Raw genomic sequence first — 23,407 nt, forward strand, 5'->3', positions numbered from 1 at the left:
AATGCTAATTAGTCTTGGAGAGAAAGAGAAAATGAAACAACTGTTACAGTGGCTGCTATTTATGAACAGGATTATGTGTCTTTGTACCCAGTAATTTTTGTACAGAACTGAACCTGCAATCTGGTTTCTTCTTGGAAGCCTCAGGAGTGTTGATCTTTTTTTTTTTCCAAATAAAATACATTTTTAAATTCCTATATATAATTTCATATAAGTGTCTTTTAGAGCACCTCACAGAGAAGCAGCAGGAGAGACAGGAATGAAAACTAATTAATACCTCGTTCTTTGTCTTAGAGTCAATGATTATCATCAGTCTATGGTAATCATGAGAACACTGTTTTTCCTGAAAAATAAAGCAAAGGATGTGAAAAGTTAAACCCAATGAAAGACATTACCTATCCATAATTAGTAAGGTCCATATTTAGTAAGATAAATATTTTCTTATATAATTTTTGAGCCAATTAATGTATATAATTGGGACTAAGAAATTTGGAGAATTTGACTTTACTTTTTGTTCTGCTTCTCACCATTCAAAGACACCTTAGAGATTATTTTTCCTATTATTATTAGGTACAAAGCTATTGTTTTTTCATATTCTAGTTTCACCTAAATCCTATCTTCCTTGTATTTGTCATCTCTTACTCTTGTTCTATACTATGATGCCTTTTGTTTATGATCTCAAAAGCCTCTTACAAAAATGTAAAATTTTGGCCAGGCACGGTGGCTCACACCTGTAATCTCAACACTTTGGGAGGCCAAGGCGAGGCAGGTGAATCACCTGAGGTCCGGAGTTCAAGACCAGCCTGGCCAACGTGGTGAAACCCCATCTCTACTAAAAATACAAAAATTAGCTGGGCGTGGTGGCATGCGCCTGTAATCCCAGCTACTCGGGAGTCTGGGGCATGAGAATTGCTTGAACCCGAGAGGCAGAGGTTGCATTGAGCCGAGATTGCACTGCTGCACTCCAGCCTGGGCAATAGAGTGAGACTCTATCTCAAAAAAAAAAAAAGTAAAATTTTTCCTCCTATCACAGACCATGAAATGGACTATTTTAATTTAAATACTTTATTTATTTTCTCTACTTGGATTACATATCTGGCTAGCTAGCCATAACTAAATATAGATGTATAATTTTATGTGTACAAATTATACAACATATACACACACTATCATATATCATCTGTTGCCCCTGAGGTAGGTCATACATATAACTTGAGAAAAAAACTACTCATAACTTTGAGTGATTTTAGCATTCTTCATGCTTAAGGTACATTATTTTATGTTTTTCTCCATATTTTTTTGTTAAATTTTTACCAACCACCATTATTTATGAAATTAAAACACTGGGTTATACAATAAGTTATTTTAAAGGATGATACATTTGAAAATATCACAATTTTTTCTAACCTTTGAAGATTTTAATCCTCTTAACATTTTTCTGATATTTAAAGGATATCTAATTTAAATGGTTTTTACTTGCTAAATACAACATATTTTTCATCTTGAACAGTTTTTATATAGTTTTGTTCAAATAGTAACTACTGAAAAGTACCACAGCCTTCTGTATCATGTGGAAGCTTTCTATAACTTAAAAAATTTTTTTTGGAGATTTTTCTAGTACTTCAGAAGAAGGGAACACCTCTTTCACATGCTATTTTTGTTGTTGTTGTTGTTGTTGTTTGTTTGTTTGAGACAGAGTCTTGCTCTGTCACCCAGGCTGGAGTGCAATGGCGGGATCTCAGCTCACTGCAATCTCCACCTCCCAGGTTCAAATGATTTCTCTGCCTCAGCTTCCCGAATACCTGGGATTAGAGGTGCCCGCCACCTCTCTCGGCTAGTTTTTAGTTTTATCTATTTATTTTTTTAATAGAGACAAGGTTTTGCTATGCTGGCGAGGCTGATCTCAAACTACTGACCTCAAGTGATCTGCTCACTTTGGCCTCCCAAAGTGCTGGGATTACAGGCGTGAGCCACCGCACCCAACCTTTCATATGCTATTGTTAATGTTTGTTAGATGTATTTATTTGTAAGGCTGCTTATCAACTGACCTAGAAATTTATATAAAACCCCTCTTTTTTTGAGTTTTTCGTTGTTAGTGGTGGTGGTTTGTGTATGTGTGTTACACATTAGTGCCCTTGCTATGAATACATACTTTTTTAAATTGTACTTCAAAAAATTACAAATATTCTACTGTTAACTGCTAGGAAACTTAGGTTTTTTGTTTTGTTTTGTTTTGTTTTCATACTTGTTTCATTGAATAACAAGAAAAGACTGTTTAAACATACTATTTTGGCCAGTCGCAGTAGCTCACACCTGTAATCCCAGCACTTTGGGAGGCCAAGGCTGGTAGGTCACTGGAGCTCACAAGTTCAAGACCAGCCTGGGAAGCAGGGTGAAACCCCATCTCTAGAAAATGCACAAAAAAAATTAACCGGGCGTGGTGGTGTAAGCTGTAGTCACAGCTACTCTGGAGGCTGAGGTGGGAGGATGGCTTGAGCCTGGAAGGTAAAGGTTACAGTGAGCCGAGATGGCACCACTGTACTCCAGCCTGAGTGACAGAGCCAGACCTTGTCTCAAAATAAATAAATAAATAAAAATAAATAAACATACTGTTTTAAAGGTACTGTATATTAAAATACTAAAGAGTTGTAATGTACAATCAGGAGAAGATACATACTATGCTTAAGTATGGTATATTCTTGATAGGATGGGTAGTTGAGGGAGAGATAGTAAAAATAAAATGACCAGCTAAAACTTAGATCTTATTTATGTACATATTTAAATACACATTTCACAAAGCATATAAATTTCAAAATGGAGGTGAAGATGAGGAGATATTAATGACAATATAAATAGTTGGTGTGGGAAGCCTGATTAAAATTAACCAGAAAATCAAAAGGTATTAAGACTAGAAGGGCTGTCATTTGAAGACAAGAAGGAGCTATTTTGAAAATGTAGGGTCAGCTGGGTGCAGTGGCTCACACCTGTAATCCCAGCACTTTGTGGGGCCAAGGCAGGCGGATCACTTGAGACGAGGAGTTCGAGACCAGCTTGGCGAACATGGCAAAGCCCCATCTCTACTAAAAATTTAAAAATTAGCTGGGCACAGCCTGGGCAACAGAGCGAGACTCCGTCTTAAAAAAAAAAAAAAAAAAAGGCCGGGCATGGTGGCTCATGCCTGTAATCCCAGCACTTTGGGAGGCCGAGGCGGGTGGATCACCTGAGGTCGGGAGTTTGAGACCAGACTGACCAACATGGAGAAACCCCATCTCTACTAAAAATACAAAATTAGCTGGGCATGGTAGCGCATGCCTGTAATCCCAGCTACTCGGGAGGCTGAGGCAGGAGAATCACTTGAACCCAGGAGGCGGAGGTTGCAGTGAGCCAAGATTGTGCCGTTGCACTCCAGCCTGGGCAACAAGAGTGAAACTCCATCTCAAAAAAAGAAAGAAGTAATTAAAACTGACAAAGAGAAGTAATTATGTCTCACAATGTATGAAATATCCTTTAATGTGGTTTATAACATGCTTTCACAAACACCATCTCCCTCAGGTTATGAATATGGCTCTTCTATTATTTCTTTTTTTTTTTTTTTTTTCCGAGACGGAGTCTCACTCTGTTGCCCAGGCTGGAGTGCAGTGGCAAGATCTCGGCTCACTGCAACCTCTGCCTCCCAGGTTCAAGCGATTCTCCTGCCTCAGCCTCCCGAGTAGCTGGGACTACAGGCGCATGCCAGCATGCCCAGCTAATTTTTTGTACTTGTAGTAGAGACAGGGTTTCACCATGTTAGCCAGGATGATCCCGATCTCCTGACCTTGTGATCCACCTGCCTTAGCCTCCCAAAGTGCTAGGATTACAGGTGTGAGCCACCGCACCCAGCCTTCTGTTATTTCATTAGGAGCAGGAATCTTTTCTTACTGATTTCAAAATTCTTAATGCCTAACTCAGGCTCTGACATAAATAGACACTCACTAGTTGCTTACTGAATGAAATATGGAATGGGACATTCAGGAATAAAGCAGAACATTAGCAAAAGACTGATGAAGGAGACAGAGCCTCCTTCATAGTAAAGCACAGAAGCAAAAACTAAGGAATTGTACTATACACATACACACAGAGCCACTAAACCCTTGAGTATGTAAGATGTGGTTCTCAAGGGCTAATAAAACTAGGTTATTAAACCAGGCTGCCTTAGGAAATACCCGTAGGACAATGTGATCCCTATAGTATTAGCCGGAATGGTAAGGAGAAAGAAGCAAATTGTATTAGCAATAGCTAGAAGTGTAAGTTGGCAGACAGCCAAAGTAATTAATCAGTGACCTGGTTCTCATGATAAATATTTTAGAATATCTAATTAATATGACTATCTATGAAATGGGAATAGTGATACAACCTCAGTGTTGTGAAGAGTAAATGAGATTCAAATAAATTCTTTAACATGGTGCCTATTTTAAGTTGTTATGCATTGTTTCTGTGGAGTTTCTTTCACATTTTCTTTTAGAGCTAGAGTTTTTATTTCTTTTTCTGGAAATGTTGAAACCTTGGCATCTCCAACTTCTTTTTTGTATTTTTTTTTTTGTATTTGTCAACAGCTTGTCAGAAATTCAGCTATAAAATATCTGATATTTCAATGGAAGTAGGTGCATGTTGTTATTCATGGAAATTTTTGAAGGCAAAAGTGATAAAAAAATTTTTTCTCACTGTGTTCTAGCTATTTACATATCAAATTTGGGATAATTTTACTAGAATAATTTACAAGTTGTCCTAGATACACTTATTATTGTTCTAATTTTTTTATCTATTAGTTTGTCAATAACAATAAACATACATAGAAAATATTTTTCAAATAATTCCTAAACATTTCTAAAAATAGCCAGCATTTCAGCTAGAGACAAACTTCAAACTTAGAAAGATTTCTGAGGTAATATGTATAGTTTTTTTTTTTTTAATTGCCAGCATAGGACACACTGTTTTTTTTTTTAACCTCCCCCTCTCCAGCTCAAGCGATCCTCACACTTCAGCCTCCCTAGTAGCTGGGACTACAGGGCATGCCTCCATGCCCGGCTAATTTTTCATATTTTTTTAAGAGACGGGGTTTTGTAGAATGATTCACCCACCTCGGCCTCCCAAAATGCTGAGATTATAGGCCGGAGCAACTGCACCTTTAATTTTACACTTTGGCTGGGTGCAGTGCCTCATGCCTGTAATCCCAGCACTTTGGGAGGCCGAGGCAGGCAGATCAGGAGGGCAGGAGTTCAAGACCAGCCTGTCCAATGTGGTGAAACCCTGTCTCTACTAAAAAATACAAAAATTAGTTGGCGTGGTGATGCGCGCTTGTAGTCCCAGCTACTCAGAAGGCTGAGGCAGGAGTATCGTTTGAACCTGGAGAGCGGAAGTTGCAGTGAGCCGAGATCATGCCACTGCACTCCAGCCTGGGTGACAGAGTGAGACTCTGTCTCAAAAAAAAAAATAAAAAGTTTAAAAATGTTAAATAGAAAAAAACTTACATAATAAGGATATAAAGAAAGAAAATATATTTGTACAGCTGTAAAATGTTTGTGTTTTAAGGTGTTATTACGAAAGAGTCAACAAGTTTTTTAAAATTTAAAAGTTTATAAAGAAGTTACAGTAAGCTAAATAGGTATTTTTTAAATTTTATTATATTTTTAAGAGACAGGGTCTCACTTTGTCTCTTAGGCTGGAGTACAGTGGCATGATCATAGATGAACTCCTGGGCTCAAGCGATCCTCCTGCCTCAGCATCCCAAGTCACTAGAACTACAGGGATGTGCCACTATACCTCCCTAATTTTTAAATTTTTTTTGTAAAGATGAGATCTCTCCATGTTGCCCAGGCTTGTCTCCAACTCCTAACCTCAAGCAATCCTCCTGGCTCGGCCTCCCAAAGTGTTGGGATTACAGGCATGAGCCACCGTGCCAGGTCTATTTTTAAAATAAATTTCATGTTGCCTAAGTATACAGTGTTTATAAGGTTTACAGTACTGTATAGTAATGTCCTATGCCTTCCATTCACTCACCACTCACTCAGTGACACCAAAAGCAACTTCCAGTCCTGCAAGCTCCATTCATGATAAATGCCCTAATGCAGGTGTACCATTTTTATCTTTTATATCATATTTTAATTGTACCCTTTCTGTGTTTAGACAGATTCACAAGTACTTAACACTGTGTTACATTTGCCTGTAGTATTCAGTACAGTAATGTGCTGTACAGATTTGTAACCACGGAACAATAGGCTATACTCTATAACATAGATGTTTAAATACCATCTAGATTTGTGTAAGTGCACTCTGTGATGTCCGCACAATGACAAAATTGACCATACATTTCTCAGAACATACGCCCATTGTTAAGTGGTGCATGACTTTATAATATTTTTATATTATGTGTTGTAAGAATACAGGAGTATACATTTACCCCACATAGGTGATTCACAGATAAAATAAGAATCATGTGAGCTAGTGTATTTATTTATTTATTTATTTTTGAGACGGAGTTTTGCTCTTGTCGCCCAAGCTGGAGTGCAATGGTGCGATCTTGGCTCACTGCAATCTCTGCCTCCCGGGTTCAAGCAATTCTCCTGCCTCAGCCTCCCGAGTAGCTGAGATTACAGGCATGCGACACTATGCCTGGCTAATTATTTGTATTTTTAGTAGAAACGGGGTTTCATCATGTTAGCCAGGGTGGTCTTGAACTCCTGACCTCAGGTGATCTGCCGCCTTGGCCTCCCAAAGTGCTGGGATTACAGGCATGAGCCATCGTGCCCAGCCTCTGAGCATCCTTTTAAATACACTAGCTGAGCTGGGTGCCGTGGCTCATGGCTGTAATCCCAGCACTTTGGGAGGCCGAGGCGGGTGGATCACTTGAGTTCAGGAGTTCGAGACCACTCTGGCCACATGGTGAAACCTCATCTCTACTAAAAATGCAAAAATTAGCGGGGCGTGGTGGCAGGTGCTTGTAATCCCAGCTACGCAGGAGGCTGAGACAGAAGAATCGCTTGAACCTGGGAGGCAGAGGTTGCAGTGAGCCGAGATTGTGCCACTCCTCTTTAGCCTGGGCAACAAGAGCAAAACTCCGTCTGAAAAAATAAAAATAAAAGGATGCTCAGTGTTTATTAGATTAAATTCCTGCTGTAATTTACTATGTTGAGGTTGAATAAATTGATGTCAATAATATTGTCTTGTAGATAAGAGATAATATATTCTGGGTTTTTTTGTTTGTTTGTTTGTTTTTGAGACAGAGTCTTGCTCTGTCACCCAGGCTGGAGTGCAGTGGCATAATCTTGGCTCACTGCAACCTCCACTTCCTGGGTTCACGAGGTTCTTCTGCCTCAGCCTTCCGAGTAGCTGGGATTACAGGCTTGTGCCACCACATTCAGCTAATTTTTGTATTTTTAGTAGAGACAGGGTTTTCCCATGTTGGCCAGGCTGGCCTTGAACTACTGACCTCAGTTGATTCGCCTGCCTTGGCCTCCCAAAGTGCTGGAATTACAGGTGTGAGCCACCATTCCTGGCTAAGAGATATATTCTTAATGGCAGTATATTTGTTTTTCCATTATAAAAGTTTATATTCTAAAAATTCAAACAACTCAAATAATCTATGTGAAGTAAAAAATTGGCCTGCTCACTTTCCTACTCCCATTCCTACTCATCTCACTTATAAGAGGTAACTCCTGTTATGATTTGGCCTTATATCTTTCTATTATTTTAAAAATTTACACACAAACTTTTTTTACATAAACTTTATTTTACATCAATAAAATCATATGATTGATGCAGATAGTTTTTGCTCCTTAGTTCAGCTAAAACCAGGTTCTTGTCACATGACCAGGAAAGATTAGGCACACAGACACATTCAAAGGTGATGAGAGCAGGAATTTATTAAAAGAAAGCTCTCAGCAAAAAAAGAAGTCCTGCTAACAGGCTCCCACCTCATAGACTGATCACCAGGCCACCACACATGAGCTGAAGAGGCCAGGCCCCTCACCCCTGCACAAGGGATGAATTCCCATGGCTCCACCCTCTCCTTGCAGTGCACATGTGGGCATTATTCAGAAAGAATCTGTCCAGAGGCTGGGCATGGTGGTTCACACCTGTGATCCCAGCACTTTGGGAAGCAGATCACCTGAGGTCAGGAGTTTGAGACCAGCTTGGGCAACATGGTGAAACCCCATCTCTACTCAAAATACAAACATTAGCCAGGTGTGGTGGCGGGTACCTGTAATCTCAGCTACTCGGGAAGCTGAGGTGTGGGAATTGCTTGAACCTGGAAGGCAGAGGTTGCATTGACCCACGATCACGCCACTGCACTTCAGCCTGGGTGACAGAGTGAGACTCTGTCTAAAAGAAAAAAAAAAATTATTCAGGAAAAGGTGGGCAGGCTGGGTGCAGTGGCTCATGCCTGTAATCCCAGCACTGTGGGAGGCCGAAGAGGGTGGATCACCTGAGGTCAGGAGTTTGAGACCAGCCTGGCCAATATGGTAAAACTCTGTCTTTACCAAAAATACAAAAATTAGGTGGGCATGGTGGGGCGCCTGTAATCCCAGCTACTTGAGAGGTTGAGGCAGGAGAATTGCTTGAACCTGGGAGGTGGAGGTTGCGGTGAGCTGAGACTGTGCCGTTGCATTCCAGCCTGGGCAACAAGAACGAAACTCAGTACCCCCCAACCGAAAAAAAAAAAAAAGTGAGCGAACAGGGGCAGTTCTCCCTCTGGGTTGCAGTTTTATCCTGGACCAACAGTTCAGTCTTTCAGCCATCAGGCTGTTTTAGGCTTGAAGGTGGGGTTCCACCAGGGATCCTTGGCTGTCTCCTATCTCCATCATCATACTTATTTTAAAATTCAGATATACCCCAACAATGCTATTCCATGTGAATTCTATATTCTTTGAATGACTACACATTACATACTATGGATTTGGATCATGATTGATAAACACTTAGGTGCCAACTGAGTTGGAATTAATTAAAATTTAAAATATTAATAGATGTTGATAATGAAAACATGGCTCCATTCCCCTCATTTAGAAATATATTTAGTACCTACAATGTGCCCAACACCATAAACATTAGAAAATATGGAACAGACATAGGCCCTTCTGTTAGTGGCGGTGAATCCATAGAGGTCTGCAGCAACCTCAATTCTTGCCTCCTCAGAAGAAAAAAATTGACCGAGGGCTTAAGGCAGGAGAGACCAAGGCAAGTTTTACCGCAAGAGTGAAAGGTTATTAAAAAGCTTTAGAGTAGGAATGAAAAGAAGTAAAGTACATTTGGAAGAGGGCCAAGTGGTGACTTGAGAGATCAAGTGCCCAGTTTGACCTTTGACTTAGGGTTTTATATGTTGGGATACTTCCGGGGTCTTGCATCCCTTCTCCCTTGATTCTTCCCTTGGGATGGGCTGTCTGCATGCACAGTAGCCTGCCGCTACTTGGGAGGGGCCACATGTGCAGTGTGTTTACTGGAGTTGTACTCATGCTCTCTTGAGGCATTCTTCCCTTACCAGTCGAATGCTCCTAGAAGAGCATTTTGTATTTTAGTAGAGACAGGGTTTCACCATGTTGGCCAGGATAGTTTCAATCTCCTGACCTTGTGATCTACCCGCCTTGGCCTCCCAAAGTGCTGGGATTAGACGCCTGAGCCACCGCACCTGACCAATTTTTTTGTATTTTTAGTAGAGATGGGGTTTCACCTTGTCGGCCAGGCTAGTCTCAAACTCCTGACCTCAGGTGATCTGCCTGCTTTTGCCTCCCATAGTGCTGGGATTACAGGTGTGAGCTACCGTGCCTGTCTAATTTGGATGCTTTTGTTAATTTTTTCTTGCCTAATTGCTAGAGCTTTCAATACTATGTTAAATCAAAGTAATAAAAGTGGCCAGGTGCAGTGGCTCATGCTTTTAAAACCTTGCACTTTGGGAGGCTGAGGCAGGAGGATCACATGAGCCCAGGAGTTCAAGACCAGCCTGAACAACATAACAAGACCCTATCTCTACTAAAAATAAAAAAATTAGCTGGGCACAGTGGCATCCATCTGTAGTTCCAGCTACTCAGTAGGCTGAGGCAGGAGGATCACTTGAGCCCAGGAGTTTGAGGATGCAATGAGCCATGATCATGCCATTGCACTCCAGCCTGGGCAACAGAGCAAGACTCTGTCTCAAAAAAATAAAATAAATAAAAATAAAAACAAGCATCCTTGTCTTGTTATTTAATCCTTTCATTTTATAGAAGTGAAAATGTAGTCCCTGAGAGAAGAATTTACTTGCCCAAAGTTATGCAAATTCACAGCAAAGCAGGAATTAATATCAAATCTCTTAACTTCAGATTCAGTATTCTGTCTATTATATTCAGTTGAAGAATTAAGGATAACTGGGTATGGAAAGGAGGCAACATTATTCTTTTATTCTCAGTTCATTTAGAATATTTTCATATTAATAAGTCATACTAAGTGATGGTATTAAGGAGATATTTTAGTATTATGGGATTTTGGATTTGTAACTCTGAATTGTTAGATCTGATGCATGTAACCCAAATGTATACTTAAGTGTCAGATGTCATTCTTCTTTTATTTCTTCAGTGCGGTTAAAATCGGAACTGATATGCTAGAATTGGACTGCCATATCACAAAAGATGAACAAGTTGTAGTGTCACATGATGAGAATCTAAAGAGAGCAACTGGGGTCAATGTAAACATCTCTGATCTCAAATACTGTGTAAGTAAAAATGCATGATAAACTAATATCTAATAGATGTCGCAGCCTGTAAGATTTTTTTTTAAATAGCGAATATCAGATATTGCTTCAGTAAAAAATTTCTAATATTATTTAAATACTGATTAAATACTAAACATCAAAGGAAATTTTAAAAAACTGTTTTGAGGCCAACTGTACTGGCTCATGCCTATAACTGCAGCACTTTGGGAGGCTGAGGTGGGAGGATTGTTTGAGGCCAGGAGTTTGAGATCAGGCTAGGCAACATGGCAAGACTCCATCTTCATTAAAATATAGGAAAATTGGCTGGGCACGGTGGCTCACGCCTGTAATCCCAGCACTTTGGGAGGCCGAGGCAGGTGGATCACCTGAGGTCAGGAGTTCAAGACCAGCCTGGCCAACATGGTGAAACCCCATCTCTACTAAAAAATACAAAAATTAGCCAGACATGGTGGTGCCCCTGTAATCCCAGCTACTTGGGAGGCTGAGGCAGGAGAATCACTTGAATCTGGGAGGTGGAGGTTGCAGTGAGCCAAGATTGCGCCACTGCACTGCAGCCTGGGCAAGAGTGAGACTCTGTCTCAAAAAAAAAAAAAAAGATTATTATAACGTATATATTCATTATAGTAAATACTCATGAACGGAAGGAAAAATCGTGCATAATGTTACTGCCAAAAAAACACTTATGTTAACAGGATTCTACCTTATGTAGAAGGATTCTACCTTTTATGTTTTTTAGATTTGTATTCTCACTGTGCATCATGTATATTGAATTTTAGACACTTTAAAATTATAACATGATAATGGCCGGCCTCGGTGGCTCACACCTGTAATCTCAGTACTTTGGGAGGCTGAGGCAGGCAGATCACCAGAGGTCAGGAGTTCGAGACTAGCCTGGCCAACATGGCAAAACTCCGTCTCTACTAAAAATACAAAAATTAGCTGGGCAGGCAGATCACCTGAGGTCAGGAGTTCGGGACCGCCCTGGCCAACATGGTGAAACCCCATCTCTACTGAAAATAGAAAAATTAGCCGGGCATGTTGGCGTGCGCCTGTAATCCCAGCTATCCGGGAGGCTGAGGCAGGAGAATCGCTTGAACCCAGGAGGCGTAGGTTGCAGTGACCCGAGATCGTGCCATTGCACTCCAGGCTGGTTGAAAAGAGCGAGACTCCATCTCAAAAAAAAAAAAAAAAAAAAATAGAAACATTATAAGAAAAAAAGAAAAAAAGAACAAGGAAACATAAATGATAAACATTTTTCTACACTTTCCATCGCCCAGGCTGGAGTGCAGTGGCATGATCTCGGCTCACTGCAACCTCTGCCTCCCAGGTTCAAGCTAGTGTCCTGCTTCAGCCTCCTGAGTAGCTGGGATTACAGACATGCACCACCACGCCTGGCTAATTTTTGTATTTTTAGTAGAGACGGGGTTTCACCATGTTGGCCAGGCTGGTCTTGAACTCCTGACCTCAGGTGATCCTCCTGCCTTGGCCTCCCAAAGTGCTGGGATTACAGGTGTGAGCCACCACGCCCAGCCTTTTCCATGCTTTAAAGAAAATAGACTTTATTTTTTAGAGAAGTCTGGGTTTACAGCAAAATTGAGTGGAAAATACAGAGTTCCCACATACCAGCACAGTTACCGCACAGACACAGAGTCCCCCACTTTTAACATCTGCACCAGATTGGTACATATATTGACACAATATTAATGCTCATAGTCCATAGTTTACATTAGGGTTCACTCTTGTACATTCTGTGGTTTTGGACAAATTTATAATGACATGTATCCACAATTATACTATTACACAAAATGGTTCCACTGCTCTAAAAATTCTGTGTTCTGCCTATTCAGTCCCCCCTTCCCTCATCCCCTGCCAACTGCTGATGTTTTTGCTGTTTCCATAGTTTTGTCTTTTCCAGCATGTCATATAGCTGGAATCATACTGTATTTGGCCTTTCAGATTCCATACTCATCTTTCATAAACATTTCAAATGACTATAGTTATTCTACTGTGTGGATATATAGTTATTTTTAACCATTCTTCGATTGATGGACATTGGATTAGTTCTAAGTTTTCACCATTGTAGATAACACTGCACTGAATTTTTTTTTTTTTGAGACACAGTTTCACTCTCGTCACCCAGGCTGGAGTGCAATGGCGCAATCTTGGCTCACTGCAACCTCCGCCTCCCGGGTTCAAGAAATTCTCCTGCCTCAGCCCCTGCAAATAGTTGGGATTACAGGCATGCGCCACCACACCTGGCTAATTTTTCATATTTAGTAGAGACAGGGTTTCACCATGTTGGTCAGGCTGGTCTCGAACTCCTGGCCTCAGGTGATATGCCTGCCTCAGCCTCCCAAAGTGCTGGGATTATAGGGGTGAGCCACTGCACCCGGCCTGCACTGAACAGCTTTGTGCATAAAGATAAAGCTTTCTCTATCTTTAGCTTTTTATATAGTTATTTATAACGATATATAAATATTTGTATTTATAAAAGTTATTTATATAACGTTTTCTCTATTTTAAGATTATTTCTCTAAATATACTCTCAGAAGGGAAATTATTGGGTAAAAGAACATTTGCCAGCTGGGTGCGGTAGCTCATGCCTATAGTCCCAGTGCTTTTGGAGGCTGAGGACTGCCAAAAGAAGGCCTCCCAAAAGGATGGATCCTTCTGAGGATCCACTGAGCTCAGACGATCAAGGCTACAGTGAGGTGTAATTGTGCTACTGCACTCTGGCCCAGGCAATAGAGTGATACCCTGTCTCAAAAATAAAATAAAATAAAATAAAATAAAAATAATATTTACTAGTATTGAGCATTATAATTATACCAAAATTTGCTAATTAAATTTTAATTAACATTTCATTAATTATTAATTAGTTTAAAGATCTATTAATTGTTAGTTATTTTTCTTTGGTTTTCATTGAATTGTGTATTCCTGACATTTTTCTACTGAAATCTTTGTATATTATTGTGAAAAGGTCTATATTAAATAGTACAGATATATTTTTTGTAGATGGCATAAGTAAGTAATATGGTTAATTTGCTGTGGGGGATGTTCTGCTAAGGGCGCCTATGTAAAGTGTTTTAGTCTTCTGTATGTTGAAGAAGCATATCTTTGTGTCTTAATGTAACACATTAAAATCTTATTATTTTTTGAGAGTTAACTTTTTTTTCAATCATATCTTTTTAAAGGAGCTCCCACCTTACCTTGGCAAACTGGATGTCTCATTTCAAAGAGGTAATATTTTTTGTTTGTGGCTTAAACATTTGTGTTGAGAAGCATATGTGTGTTTTCTTGTCATAGTAAGTTCTTACTAAAAGTAACTGACCTCTAAGTTTGTTCCCTCAGGCCTACAAATCTGAAGACTTGAAAATTATCTGACGTGAAATTATCAGGTCCAAAGAGTTAAGTGATTCATTCTGCTTAAATTCACGTACAGTTAACTTAAACCTGAACACTGATTGCAAGAAACATTTCACTTCTAAAGCTTCAAATTCTAGAATATTGCCGCAACTTATATTAGTCATCCATCAAAAAATATAATAAAAAATAAATGAAAAGGGCTGGGCACGGTGGCTCATGACTGTAATCCCAGCACTTTGGGAGGCTGAGGCAGGCAGATCACTTTAGGTCAGGAGTTCGAGACCAGCCTAGCCAACATGGCAAAACCCCGTCTCTACTAAAAATACAAAAAATATTAGCTAGGCATGGTAATGTGCACCTGTAATCCCAGCTCCATGGGAGGCTGAGGCAGGAGAATAGCTTGAACCTGGGAGGCGGAGGTTGCAGTGAGCTGAGATTGCGCCATTGCACTCCAGCCTGGGCAACAAGAGCGAAACTCTGTCTCAAAAAATATATATAATGAAAATAAAGTAAATAAATAAATAAATAAATGAAAAGAAATGGAAAGGACCCCTTTCAAATCCTTTCTGGTTCCATAATATTTAGTTCTGTCTTTTAACTGCTCCATATTTTAAATGATTAAACAGACTTCTGTCATTCAAATAAAACATTTCCTAGTCATCTTCAGTTAGCTGTTTTCTTCTAAGGGAACATTTCTCACAAAGAAACATGTCCCTTGACCCAACTTGTTAGTTACTGCAGATGTTAGAATGGAAAATATACCACCTTAAGGTATGTGCTGAACAGAGATATAGGCTCCCTCATTGTCACAAGTCAGCCTCACATTTTTGAATGATTCAAATGTATAACTCAATAAAACCAAAAGATGTTACATATCATGAATCTTGGTATGATTTGCATATAGTTGAAACCTTGGTTAAATGTCAGCTCCATTTATATTAATTTTTTAAAAGAACTATAACTGCTTCGTGACCTAGATTTTAAATTGGCCAAGCCAGGTGTGGTGACGTACACCTCTAGTCCCAGCTACTTGGGACACTGAGTTGGGAGGCTCATTTGAGCCCAAGAGTTGGAGTCTAGCTTGGGCTACATAGCAAGACCCTGTCTCTTAAAAAAAAAAAAATTGACCACTGATAGGGGAATTTTTGAAAATGAAATAAAAATCAGAAAAAATTTAACATTAGCTATTTCTAAGGGATATTTAAACCTCAGATGTGTTTGATTTCAATTTCCAGGTAAGTTGAAGTTGTTGGTTTGAGGAAACTTTTCTTCATTCTTGTAACTTATAGGATTATACTTGCCAAACTATTGTAATATTTGTGTCAATTTTGGACTTGTGAAAGTTAAGAAAATTTCAGAAATGAAGTTTTTCCTATTTTTCACTTTGTAGAGCAAAGCCAAAGAAAGCCCCATAAAAATTAAAAAATCCAGCAGATGTGGTGGCTCACACCTATAATCTCAGCACTTGGAGAGGCCAAGGCGGGAGGGTTGCTTGAGACCAACAGGTTGAAACCAGCCTGGGCAACATAGCAAGACCCCGTCTCTAAAAAAAATATTAGCCAGTCATGGTGGAATATGCCTATAGTCTCAGCTATTTAAGAGACTTGAGGTGGGAGGATCCCTTGAGCCCAGGAGTTCAAGGCTACAGTGAGCTATGCTCACACCACTATGCTCCAGCCTGGGTGACAGTGAGACCTTGTCTCAAAAAAAAAAAAAAAAAATCCTTTGAGGAAAAAAAAAGTTTTATTTGTTTTCCTGGGTTTGTATGTCCCTCAGAAAGTCATGAAACTGTTTTTTCTTTCTTTTGAGGCAGAATCTTGCTCTGTTGCCCAGGCTGGAGTGAAGTAGCTCAATCTCAGCTCACTGCAACCTCCACCTCCTGGGTTCAAGGGATTCTCATGCCTCAGCCACCTGAATAGCTGGGATTACAGGTACCCGCCACCATACCCGACTAATTTTTGTATTTTTAGTAGAGACAAGGTTTCACCACATTGGCCAGGCTGGTCTTGAATTCCTGGCCTCAACTGATTTACCTGACCCCCCTTGCCCTCCCAAAATGCTAGGATTATAAGCATGAGCCACCACACCCAGCCAATTTTTGAATGTGAAGAGACCTTTGAGACTGTCTAATCTTGTCTTCTGTTATAGACAAGGAAATTGAAGTCTAAAGATGCAAATTAACTTAATCAATTTCATATAACAAGGAAATAACAATGCTAGAACTTGAACTAGGTCTCTATCTTAGCAGACCAGTGTTCAGCTGTACCATACTCCCTCTCCATTGGAACACTATTCCCAAATGTTGTATTAAGAACAATGCTGTGGGTCCGGTGCAGTGGCTCACGCCTGTAATCCCAACACTTTGGGAGGCCGAGGCAGGTGGATCACCTGAGGTTAGGAGTTCGAGACCAGCCTGGCCAACATGGTGAAACCCTGTTTCTACTAAAAATACAAAAATTAGCCGGGCATGGTGACATGCACCTATAATCCCAGCTACTTGGGAGGCTGAGGCAGGAGAATCACTTCAACTTGGGAGGCAGAGGTTACAGTGAGCTGAGATCACGCCATTGTACTCCAGCGTGGACAACAAGAGCAAGACTGTGTCTCAAAAAAAAAAAGAACAATGCTGTGGGAAAAAAAAAGAACAACACTGTGTACTGTCAAGTTTCAGACATCTGAAAGAAATAATAATAAGCTTTCATTTTATATTGCATTCATCTCATATCATAATTGACTTTAGGACTGATCCTCAAATGTGAAGTTGACTGCATTTGGAACAGACTAATAAACCGTGTGTAAAAACTTGACTCAGAACAATGGCAGTGGCTCACATCTGTAATCCCAGCACTTTGGGAGGCTAAGGCAGGAGGATCACTTGATCCCAGGGGTTCGAGACCAGCCTGGGCCACATACAGAGACTCCATCTTTACAAAAATAATAAAAATAATATTAGCCAGGCATGGTGGTATGCACCTGTGGGCCTAGCTAGGGAGGCTGAGGTGGGGGGATTGCTGAGCCCAGGAGGTTGAGGCTGCAGTGAGCCATGATTGTGTCACTGCACAAAGTGAGACTCAGTCTCAAAAAAAAAAAAAAAAAAAAAGAGAAAAGAAAAGAAAACAAGAAACTTGACTCAGATTAGTCAAAAAGTGGTTCCGTTTTTTCTATCCTATTCCCTTGCATAGAATTCTTGCTTACCAGGCTGGGCACGGTGGCTCACACCTGTAATCCCAGCACTTTGGGAGGCCGAGGCAGGTGGATCACTTGAGGTTAGGAGTTTGAGACCAGCTTGGCCAACATAGCAAAACCCTGTCTGTACTAAAAATACAAAAATTTTTAAATTTTTATTATTGTTTTTTGAGATGAGCTTTTGCTTCTGTTGTCCAGTGGCACAATCTCAGCTCACTGCAACCTCTGCCTCCCAGGTTCAAGCAATCCTCCTGCCTCGGCCTCCTGTGTAGCTGGGATTACAGGTGCCCGCCACCACTCCCAGCTAATTTTTGTATTTTTAGTAGAGACGAGGTTTCACCTTGTTGGCCAGGCTAGTCTTGAATTCCTGACCTCAGGTGATCCACCCACATCAGCATCCCAAAGGGCTGGGATTAGTCCTGAGCCACCATGCCTGGCCAAAATACAAAAATTAGCCAATTGTGGTGGTGCACACCTGTAGCCCCAGCTACTCGGGAGGCTGAGGCTGGAGAATCACTTGAACCCGGGAGGCAGATGTTGCAGTGAGCAGAGATCGTGCCACTGCACTCCAGCCTGGGCAACAGAGCGAGACTGTCTCAAAAAAAAAAAATACGCTGAATTGGCCTGGTGCGGTGGCTCACGCCTGTAATCCTTACACTTTGGGAGGTTGAGGCAGGAAGATCACCTGAGGTCAGGAGCTCGAGACCAGCCTGGCCAACATGGTGAAACCCCGTCTCTACTAAAAAGACAAGAACTAGCTGGACATGGTGGCGTGCGCCTGTTATCCCAGCTACTTCTGAGGCAGGAGAATCGCTTAAACCCAGGAGGTGGAGATTGCAGTGAGCCGAGATCATGCCACTGCACTTCAGCCTGGGCAACAGATCGAGACTTTGTCTCAACAACAAAAAAAAGTGTTAACCAAATGGTTTGTTATTATCTATCCTGATTATTTGAAGGTAACCTTTTTTTTTTTCATGGAAAACACAAAATTTGGATAATCTACAGTTGACTATAATTATTGTTTTAAAGTTCCCCAAATAGTGAAAACTATTTAAATAGTGGCCCCTAACTTGCATAGGGGCCACTATTCCATCAACCAACACATCCTATGGCATACTCCTTGTCTATCTTTCCTATTTCCTGTTATTTTCCTCTTTTCTTTTTGTAGTCCACCACTTCCTAGCTGGTTATCTTCTGCCTAGAAAAATACTAGGGCAAACTTCTCTTTTTCCAAATGTTTTTCTACATTCTAAGCTGGCTGAGGCATCTAATTTATGTATTATTATTTTTAAGTAGACATCAGGTCTCGCTATGTTGGTCAGATTGGTCTTGAATTCCTGGCCTCAAGCAATCTTCCCACCTCAGCCTTCCAAAGTGCTGAGATTACAGGAGTGAGCCACTGCACCTGGCCTAATATTTGTATCTTTACATCACTATAGCACTTTTTTTCCTCAGCACACATTTTAGTTTTCTTATTCTCTCGCTGTTAGATATAATATTCTTATGTGTTTTTTTGCTGTTCCAAAGTTAGTTTCATCTGTTTGACCTTTTTGTAAACTGATTCTTACATGCATCTTACTTGACTGCTAAATTAATTTTTTAATTTGCCCACACCGTGACAAAAAGGCAGCCTTCCTTATGAGCTTCAAGCGTGAAGTCCCAGAGAAAGACACTGATTGGCCCAGCTTGGGTCATGTAGCCATCCTGAAGAAAAGAAATGGGCTATTATGATCATATGCCCATTCCCGAGGGTGAATGGACAGTGGGTACTGTGATGACAGCTCTATCAGAACAATGTGAGATGTGAAATACAGGTTTCCAAAGGAAGGAAGAATGTTGGGTAGGTAAAAAACATGGTGGATAATGCCTATAATCCCAGCATTCAAGGAGGCCAAGGTGAGAGGATCCCTTGAGGCCAGGAATTCAAGGCCAACCTGGCCAACAAAGCAAGACTTCATCTCTACTTAAAAAAAAAAAAAAAAAGGGCCGGGTGCGGTGGCTCATGCCTGTAATCCCAGCACTTTGGGAGGCTGAGGCAGGCGGATCACCTGAGATTGGGAGTTCAAGACCAGCCTGACCAACATGGAGAAACCCCGTCTCTACTAAAAATACAAAATTAGCCAGGCGTGGTGGCAGATGCCTGTAATCCCAGCTACTCTGGAGACTGAGGCAGGAAAATCACTTGAACCCGGGAGGCAGAGGTTGCGATGAGCCGAGATGGCACCGCTGCACTGCAGCCTGGGTGACAGAGTGAGACTCCATCTCAAAAAAAAAAAAAAAAAGAAAAGCCAAGCGTGGTGGCACATGCCTCTAATCTCAGCTATTTGGAGGCTGAGGCAGGAGGATCACTGGAGCTGAGGAGTTCAAGGCTGCTGTGAGCTGTGGTCATGCTACTGCACTCCAGCCTGGGTGACAGATTGAGACCCTGTCCCAAAATATATATACATATATATATAAGCTATCTACTATAAACATAATTTTTAGAGTTTAATTATGTAGCCTATGATAAGTTTAAACTCTTTCAGTTATAAGTGTTAGATGCACATCTCAAGATAGCTTAAGAAAAAAATTAAAAATGAATATATTGTTTTTCATAATTAGAAAGTCCAGGGGTTATATGCCCTCAGACATGACTGATTCCAGTTGCTCAAGCAGTAATTGGTCTCTCTCTATCTCCGTTTCTTGCTTTTGCTTTCATTTGTGTTAGCTTTGCTTTTAGGGACACCCTTTCCACAGAGATGAACTCTTGGCAGCTTGTACATGATCCGTTCAGCAAAGGATTTCAAGAGGCTTCTCTCCCAGTGTCCATATTGTTATGCTTAACAGGTTAGACTGGTCATATATTTAGTCTGTGGTCAGAGAGGCAGAGCCAATGATTGACAGTCCCATCAGAGTAACCCAGAGCCCCATCAGAATTACAAGAAGTATAGTAACAGACTTTTCCTTTTTTTCCCCTTTAATGTACATGCTGCTTTTCACACAGGGTGTAATTATAAATAATTTAATTTTCTGACATGGATTTCATTTACTTTATGATAATGCATCTTTATTTTGATTTGCCATATAATAAGACGGAATAAAGGATTTTCATCATTTTGTTATTTGCAGATTAGTGGAATTGAAGGTTCAGACGGAAGCAGAACAATTTTTACAATAGTTATATAGTATGTATAGTAAATTATATAAATGATTAGAGTAATTAGAGTCAAAAGGGACTAGAGAGCCAGGTGTGGTGGCTCACACCTGTAATCCCAGCACTTAGGGAGGCTGAGGCAGGAGGTTTGCTTGAGATCAGAAGTTCAAGACCAGCCTGGGCAAAATACAGTGAGACCCTGTCTCTACAAAAAAATAAAATAAACAATAGGCCGGGCACAGTGGCTCACGCTTGTAATCCCAGCACTTTGGGAGGCCGAGGCTGGTGGATCACCAAACGCCAGGAGTTTGAGACCATCCTGGCCAACATGGTGAAACCCTGCCTCTACTAAAAATACAAAAAATTAGCCAGGTGTGGTGCCGGGCGCCTGTAATCCCAGCTACTCAGGAGGCTGAGGCAGGAGAATCACTTGAACCTGGGAGGCGGAGGTTGCTGTGAGCCGAGATTGCACCATCGCACTCTAGCCTGGGCAACAAGAACGAAACTCCGTTTCAAAAAAAAAAAATATATATATATGTATATATACGTGTATATATATACACACACACACACACACACACACACATATATATATATGGGCGTGGTGGTGCATGCCTGTAGTGCCAGAGGATTGCTGGAGTGTGGGAGGCCGCAGTGAGCCATCATCATGCTACTGCACTCCAGCCTTGGCTATGAGCAAGATCCTGTCTCAAAAAAACAACAAAAAAGGGACCGGGTACATGGTTCATGCCTGTAATCCCAGCACTTTGGGAGGCCGAGGCGGGCAGATCACTTGAGCTCAGGATTTTGAGACCAGCCTGGCCAAATGCAAAACCCCATCTCTACAAAAACTACAAAAAAATTAGCCGAGCGTGATGGTGCTCCTGTAGTTCCAGCTACTCAGGAGGTCAAGGTGGGAGGATCACTTGGGCGCAGGAGGCAGAGGTTGCAGTGAGCTGAGATCGTGTCACTGCACTCCAGTCTGGGCGACAGAGTGAGACCCTGTCTCAAACAAACAAACAAAAAAGAGACTAGAGAAAGACTAAAGAAAATAAACCTCAGGAAATATAAAGAACAATTAAAGTCCCCTTCTAATTTTTTCATTACTTGAATTTTCTTTGAATAACTGCATTCATATAATTCTTCAACACATTACTGATTTAGTGTATACTTCCCTTGCCTGAATGTTATTTTTAATCTCTGAAAAAGTCAATGATGATATAGCAAAACTTTAGAAACAATCTCAGTATCTACTAGTAGGGAAATGGTTAAATTAAAATAAATTATTGTATAGCTACTCAATGGAGTATTTTGACATCTTTTAAAAAATTATGATAGAATCAGATCGGTGGACTGTATCAATGTCAGTATCATGGTTGTGATATTGTACTATAGATTTGCAAGAAGGTTACCACTGGGAAATCTGGGTAAAGGGTACATGGACCCTATTATTTCTTACAATTGATTGTGAATCTGTAGTTATCTCAAAATAAAAAATTAATAAAAAATCATAATCATAAGCACAGTAAATCAACAGGAAAATATTTATTTTTATGTGAAAATATCAAGTTAAAATCTGTAGCACATCATATTATTAGTATATTAAATCATGCATAGGAAAAAAGAGTAGAGAAAGTACACCAAATGGTCATAGCATTTATATCTAAGTTGTTGGATTTACATGATTTTTTTCTTCTCTATACTTTTCCTTATTTTATAAATGTCCTTTAATGAATATATACAATACCTTCTCTAGTCATCAAAAAGTAAAACTTATATTTAAAAAATACATTTAAAAATCTTGCTTTCTCAGCATGCCAGTGTGAAGGAAAAGATAACCGAATTCCATTACTGAAGGAAGTTTTTGAGGCCTTTCCTAACACTCCCATTAACATCGATATCAAAGTCAACAACAATGTGCTGATTAAGAAGGTACTCAAGGCATTGCCTCCTCTGGGTGTGTTGCATCCTATTTCACAAACTAAATAAGGTTAGAGTCAGTGACTGCATAGATTGATAATGCTCAAGGAAATGTGATACCCTAGGGATCAGCATTGTTTTAAATAATGCCTTAGTAGAAGAGATCATTTTACTGTAGGAGAGAGCCTATTTTCAGAGAGAGTTGGCATGTCATGGATAAAATAAGGTTGTATGAACCAGTCATTCTGGCATTTATGTAATTATCTTCTAGTTTAACTTGTTTCATTCATGGTTAGTTTATGTCAAATTACTAAATAACTCTATTCTGTTAAATAAATTATATAATGATATAATGTGAATAAATTTTGCATTTTATAAAATATTCTAAATTTACATATTGATTCTTCCAAAAGTTATGCTATTCATTCACAGATAGTCAATTCTAATTCATTTTTTAAGTGAAATGTTGTTAGTGGATTTGCAAATAGGCACATGCATAAAATTTTGAATTTTCACACGTAGGTTTCAGAGTTGGTGAAGCGGTATAATCGAGAACACTTAACAGTGTGGGGTAATGCCAATTATGAAATTGTAGAAAAGTGCTACAAAGAGGTAAGCTTCAAAAATGATACAGAGTTATCTATCTTTGTTGTTGTTTTGTATCTAAAAATGATAAGTTATTATAGTAATAATTTTTTTTCTTTTTCTTATTTTTAGAGATAGGGTCTCACCCTGTCACCCAGGCTGGAGTGCAGTGGTGCAATCATAGCTCACTGCAGCCTCAAACTCCTGGGCTCAAGTGATCCTCCTGCCTCAGCCTCTCAAGTAGCTGGGACTACAGGCACACACCACTGCACCCAGCTAATTTTTAAATCTTTAGTAAAGATGAGGTCTCACTATGTTGCCCACTCTGGTATCAAACTCTTGGACTCAAGCAATCCTCCTGCCTTGGCCTCCCAAAGTGGTGGGATTACAGGTGTGAGCCATTGTGCCCGGCCCTTATTACAGTAATAATTTTTAAAACATCTTATTTCAGGCCGGGCGCAGTGGCTCACGCCTGTAATCCCAGCACTTTGGGAGGCCAA

General features: G+C 40.2%; 1 protein-coding gene across 2 annotated transcripts in view; it reads left to right on the forward strand.

Moving 5' to 3' along the window:
* GDPD1 (glycerophosphodiester phosphodiesterase domain containing 1) overlaps window positions 1-23,407 on the forward strand; it is a 55,520-nt gene that overhangs the window by 14,341 nt on the left and 17,772 nt on the right. For both annotated transcript variants that reach the window (XM_003817364.4, XM_034942593.3), the window contains exons 3-6: window positions 10,582-10,717; window positions 13,912-13,957; window positions 22,216-22,334; window positions 22,845-22,934. In XM_003817364.4, the coding sequence (XP_003817412.3) occupies window positions 10,582-10,717; window positions 13,912-13,957; window positions 22,216-22,334; window positions 22,845-22,934 (391 nt within the window). The remainder of the gene's footprint in view (window positions 1-10,581; window positions 10,718-13,911; window positions 13,958-22,215; window positions 22,335-22,844; window positions 22,935-23,407) is intronic.

The sequence above is a fragment of the Pan paniscus genome, chromosome 19 (genome assembly GCF_029289425.2).
Source record: "Pan paniscus chromosome 19, NHGRI_mPanPan1-v2.0_pri, whole genome shotgun sequence".
In the NCBI taxonomy this organism is placed as follows: Eukaryota; Metazoa; Chordata; class Mammalia; order Primates; family Hominidae; genus Pan; species Pan paniscus.